The sequence below is a fragment of the Pongo abelii genome, chromosome 3, assembly GCF_028885655.2.
Source record: "Pongo abelii isolate AG06213 chromosome 3, NHGRI_mPonAbe1-v2.0_pri, whole genome shotgun sequence".
Classification (NCBI taxonomy): Eukaryota; Metazoa; Chordata; class Mammalia; order Primates; family Hominidae; genus Pongo; species Pongo abelii.
Genome location: NC_071988.2, coordinates 49,547,156 through 49,553,155, shown reverse-complemented (window position 1 = coordinate 49,553,155; position 6,000 = coordinate 49,547,156). Strand labels below are relative to the sequence as shown.

At 37.7% G+C, this 6,000-nt stretch overlaps 1 protein-coding gene across 1 annotated transcript in view; it reads left to right on the top strand.

Annotated features, from left to right (window-relative positions):
• Positions 1–302: 302 nt before the first annotated feature.
• Positions 303–6,000, top strand: part of STAP1 (signal transducing adaptor family member 1) — a 48,000-nt gene continuing 42,302 nt past the window's right edge. The window contains exon 1 of the mRNA XM_002814742.5: positions 303–499. Within this exon, the coding sequence (XP_002814788.3) occupies positions 380–499 (120 nt within the window). The 5' untranslated portion in view covers positions 303–379. The remainder of the gene's footprint in view (positions 500–6,000) is intronic.

Below are 6,000 nucleotides of genomic sequence, written 5' to 3'. Positions count from 1 at the left end.
CAGCAATAAACAAAAACAAAGATAGAAAGAATAACTGTGTTCTTGATATCTCCCCTAAAGTTCACAATCTCTACACCTGTTTCTTTCATCTTCTGGTGATGTTAATCTTCTGTTTATTTTGCACTTTAAATCTAACCACATGTGGATTACCCAGAGATTGCCCTCTGAAAGTCAGTCTACACCTGTTCTTTCTTACCTCACAAAAAGTAATGGAAAAAAAAGTGTGTGTGTGTGTGTGTGTGTGTCCTGTTGGTGGTACTGTTGGTGGTTAAAAAGCAATTTGGGACTTCCTCTTTGAACAGTTGCCTTTTCCTCTCACACAAGGAAGATTTCATTTTGTTTGAGACGAGAAACCAAACCACACACCAAAGAGAGGGGTATGATGGCTAAGAAGCCCCCAAAACCAGCCCCTCGCAGGATCTTCCAGGAAAGGTTAAAGATTACCGCTCTACCTTTGTACTTTGAAGGTTTTTTATTAGTCAAGCGGTCAGGATACCGGGTAAGTCTATAGATGACAATGTTAAGCCTAAGACTTCTGTTTTAATTTAATATTTATTTCATGGTGATGTGATGTGTTAAGACCTCCTTGTTTCTGTTGAAATTAAATCATCTTCTCTTCTTTGAGCTCAGAAAAATGATTCCAATTTTTCATAATTTAAATACAATGTCTGGCTTAAACCTGCATGTATACACATATATAATATGTATAATAACAGACATTGTAATATTAAGGCACTAATATAAAAAATTCAATAAGCTAAATTTCCAAAGAATTCATTTAAATATCACAAAAGATTTTGGCTTGGGAGATAAAATGTTTCTTGTATTTTCTCCACAATTTATTGCTCTGCTTCAATGATGACATGTACCATTAAGATAAAATGATTTCATGATTAAAATTAAACCTGCTCCTGTTCTGAGTCATTTGAAGTTTATAATGATCAAATTATTAAAAATGGCTTTTGTAAAAATTGTTAAAATGACAAAGTTCATACTGTTTAACATTATATATAGTTATGTGTTCTAAAATACTATTCAAGATAGTGACTTTTAATTTTTGGGGTACTACTGTGGGTATTAAGTACACTAAGCTACGTAAATACCTTTGCTCTAAGAAAATCCATGACGCATTCTGTATTTTTAAATGTAATAATTAAAACTTATAGTTAGTTAAAATCATTACTTTTAAAATAGTAATTATGAATGACTTGAAATTAATTAGAGAAATAAGCCCAAAATTGCCTGTTATTAAAGAAAAAAATCATTAACTTAGGTCAAATTTTATGAAATTGTATACTGACTAAAACTAGAAAAATTTTAAGGTTTCCAGAAATTCCATCAGAAATGTTTAATGATGCTAAAATATTTTTTCTGAGGATTTATGAATACCTGTGGAAAAATTATATATATGAAAAATCTATAATAGCATATTCACATTTCTTACATATATAATCAGATCGTTTACTATTTGAGAGTAAAGACATGGTAATTTGTATTCTGTTTTGGATGTTAAACATGCATAAATGATTACCTTTCAGTTATATTAGAATTTTTTAGATTGATCCTATATGCTTTTAATGTAAATTCAATCTTGTCACCACAGGTAAGCCACATAGTCACACTTTGCCAGGAAAGGGAAGGTGAGAAAAAAAATTTCTAATTAGTAATTTAAATCGGGTTGTTCATTGAATGTTTTCCAAGGTATTTGTAATAACTGTTTATGATAGCAGTTTTTTTTAAATGCTTAAAGAAGACATGTCATTGGTATGGTTAGCAGAAAGAATAAGAATTTTAGAGTGTCTTTATCTGATGGTTTTGCCACTTACAGCTTGTGATCTTGTGCAAGTTACTCAATCTCCTTGAGACTGTTTCTTCAACTATAAGATAAAGAGTATACTACTTGCTACTTGCCTCCTAAGGTACATTCTGGGATTCAGTAGGTATTCAATCAATTTATTCACTCAACATTTATTGTGTGCCTCCTATGCACCAAGCATCACTCTTATTTCTGGAGAATATGAAAAAAAAACACAAAGATTTTATTTTCAAGAGGCTTAATATAGTAGGAATGATGTCTTCCTTACTGAATTTCTACTCTTTACCTTCTCTTAGAAAGCATTCTTTGAAGCAGAATGAATACCTATAGGCATAAATATTTCCAATGAAATTAACTTGTGATTCTATTTGAATTTATAGTAAAGTATCTTTGTGTGTGTGTGTGTGTGTGTGTGTGTGCGTGTGACAGTGTCTCCTCTGTTGCCCAAGCTGGAGTGCAATGGTGCAATCACTAGTCATGCAGCCTTGACATCCCCGGCTCTGGTGATTCTCCTGCCTCAGCCTCCTGAGTAGCTGGGACTACAAGCGCATACCACACCCAGCTAATGTTTGTATTGTTTATAGAGACAGGGTTTCATCACGTTGTTCAGGTTGGTCTCAAACTCCTGGGCTCAAGCAACCTGCCCACCTTGGCCTCCCAATATGCTAGAATTACAGGCATGGGCCACTGAGACCACAAAGTGCCTTTTACTTGTATGTCAGGGAGAAGAGAGCAAGAGGATGACAATAATACCTACTTATGTGGTGGTTTCAGGGATTAAAGGGATAGCATATGTAAAACACCTGGCTCACACTAACGGTTAGATTCATTCATTCTCTTACCCTTTCATCACTTATCATACTCTTATTCAGGTACTAAAATTAGTTTGAGGTCTGCAAGTAATATGACTCCAAGGAGAGTGAGCATGGTGATAATTAGAGTACTTGAAAATAGAAGCTGTGAGAAAAATCTAAGGAAAACAAGTGGAATTTCCAAGCAATTGGCAGCAAAGTGCCAGGGAATCTTTGAACAGAAGGTGAGCCAAAGGTATATAGCCAAGTAATCTTTGGAGCTGATTGGCTGGAGGAAGTTGAGAGGTTCTGCAGAATGTAAAGTTGGGTCTCTGCCAAAGTCATTCAGAACATTTAAACTAGAAAAAATATAACTGAAGAGTAACCTGGTCTATAAAGGCATCAAATGCTGAGAGGTGCTTCCTAGCCATTTTTTGTGGGGCACTTTTAAGTATTTAAAGAGCTTTTCCCCAGGAAAATGTAACAACGTATACCATTTTGCGTGTAATTCTAGAAGGTTTCTAAATCTGAGGTCAAGAACCCATGAAAAACACATAATCTTTATGGAAAAGATAATGTGGGAAGATTTATTTAAGCCATAGCACTAGGATTCTAGATTAACCAGGAAGATGTATTTATTATCAAAGCTATTAAATGCCACAGTGGAATACCATTGGCTTCGCAGTTCTTATAAACGGGAAAATTTATCATTTTTTCTGGGACCGTTTGAAAATAAGAGAGAGTTTGGGTGGGCCGGGAGCGGTGGCTCATGCCTGTAATCCCAGCACTCTGGGAGGCCCAGGTGGGCGGATCACGAGGTCAGGAAATGGAGACCAACCTGGTTAACATGGTGAAACCCCGTCTCTACTAAAAATACAAAAATTAGCTGGGCATGGTGGCACGCACCTGTGGTCCCAGCTACTCGGGAGGCTGAGGCAGGAGAATCACTTGAACCCGGGAGTCAGAGGTTGCAGTGAGCCGAGATCGCACCACTGCACTCTAGCCTGGCAACAGAGCGAGACTCTGTCGAGAGAGAGAGAGAGAGAGAGAGAGGGAGAGAGAGAGGGAGAGAGAGAGAGAGAGGGAGAGAGAGAGAGAGAGAAAATAAGAGAGAGTTGGGGCAATGTCTCATAATTTCTTCAATCTGTGATGTGCTAAAGTTAAAAAAACAGTGTGTGTTGGCCGGGCCCGGTCCCAGCTATTCAGAAGGCTGAGGCAGGAGAATCGCTTGAACCCGGGAGGCGGAGGTTGCAGTGAGCCAAGATCGCGCCACTGCACTCCAGCCTGGGTGACAGAGCGAAACTCCGTCTCAAAAAAAAAAAGGAAATTTTTTAGGGCTAAGTTGTGCTCACACACAGTTCTCTATGGCAGTAATCTCCAAATTTTAAAATAACACACTCCTTTCAGGAAAACATTCGAGCACAGATCCCTAATATAAGAATATTGATTCAGCCGGGCGTGGTGGCTCACGCCTGTAATCCCAGCACTTTGGGAGGCCGAGGCAGGCGGATCAAGAGGTCAGGAGATTGAGACCATCCTGGCTAACAAGGTGAAACCCTGTCTCTACTAAAAAAATATACATATATACAAAAATTAGCCAGGCGTGGTGGTGGGCACCTGTAGTCCCAGCTACTCAGGAGGTTGAAGCAGGAGAATGGCGTGAACCCAGGAGGTGGAGCTTGCAGGAAGCCGAGATTGCGCCATTGCACTCCAACCTGGGCAACAGAGCGAGACTCCATCTCAAAAACAACAACAAAAAAAGAATATTAATTCATTTGGAAATTATAAAAATATATATTCCCGTACTATTAATCCATGTAAATTATTCGATATATAAAAAATGAATTAAGAAATATGAAATAAAATATAATTAAATATTCTAAAATTTTCTCTAACAATGGATCACCTTGCACACCTTTGGAATTTATGCATCCCATTTTGGAGACCACTATACAACATTCTTCCTTAGGTAAATGTACTTTACTTGCTCACAAAAAAAGAAAGAATGAGAGCTTTTTATTGGGGACAGGGGAAGAGAAACTTAACTGGAGCTTGCATTGTAATTCATTTTTGCTAGTTATATTAATGAGAAAAGAGCACTGGGGAGTCAAGAGATAAAAGTATCAGTCCAATTCTAGAATATGGGCGATTCCTTCACATTTTTAAATCTGTTCTCTCCTTTCTAAAAAGAATAATTACTCTCTTGCATAGCTGAATAGGTTGCTCCAATGACTAAGTGGACTATATAATAATGAATACAACCTTTTGAGGTGTAACTTATAATGGATACCATTCTAGGCTGTTAGTGTTCTGTCACTCTGATCCTTACAGTAATCTTCTGGGTAGAAATTATTTTATTCACTTCACAAATGAGTGAGTAGGTGGGGCATGCTGGCTCATGCCTGTAATCCCAGCACTTCTGGAGGCCAAGGCAGGAGGTTTGCTTGAGGCCAGGAGTTGGAGATCAGCCTAGGCAACATAGCGAAACCCCATTTCTACAAAATCAAAAAATTAGCCAGGCGTGGTGGCACACCCTGTATTCCCAGCTACTCGGGAGGCTGAAGAGGGAGGATCACTTGAACCCAGGAGTTCGAGGCTGCAGTGAGCTGTGATTGCATCACTGCACCCCAGCCTGAGCAACAGAGTGAGACCCTGTCTCTCTAAAACAACAACTCCAAATAAACAAATGAGTGCGTTCTGGCCACAGTGGTTATTCAAGGTTCCTCTTCCATTAAGGAGGCTAGCTTGGATTTGATTGTGATGCACTTGACTATGCTGCTTCTCAAACTCAAATTCTAATTCCATTTGATTGTAGGTTTCCTAGTTAAGCTAGTGATAAATTCAGAAGTCTTATTTCAGCCTCTTTTCTTACATCAGTGATTTCACACAAACTATTGTTAAAAAAAAAAAAATTTGTGCTTCATTCCAAAGATATGTCCTTCCAAATTAATTTTTTTAATTTTTAAGTATTTCTCTAGATATGAATAGGTACCTAGATGTTGTTTATTGAGATTGATATTTATAAATGACTCAGATTATATGTGTATTTATTACATCTTATCGAAATGAAATCAAGACTGTGACCTGTAAGTCTTTGCATACTGAATACAAGTTTGGTCTGTCCTTAGGTTTGCAGCTGTGGTTGCAGTTCACAGGGTCTAATGCTATTTGTAACCTTACTTTTCCTCCAGGGCTGCCTTTGCTTTCAACTCAGTGCCTTTATACTTGCTTTTCCCCCCATTTAATAAATCCTTAATCCTTTCCACAAGTATATACGTTTGCTTACCTGTAAAACTCCCATTTTTCCCTATTTAACTTTACCCAATTCATATCATTCTTTTGAGACTGAACACCTCTATAATTTTTCTCGATAGTACAATGGAGGTCTGCATG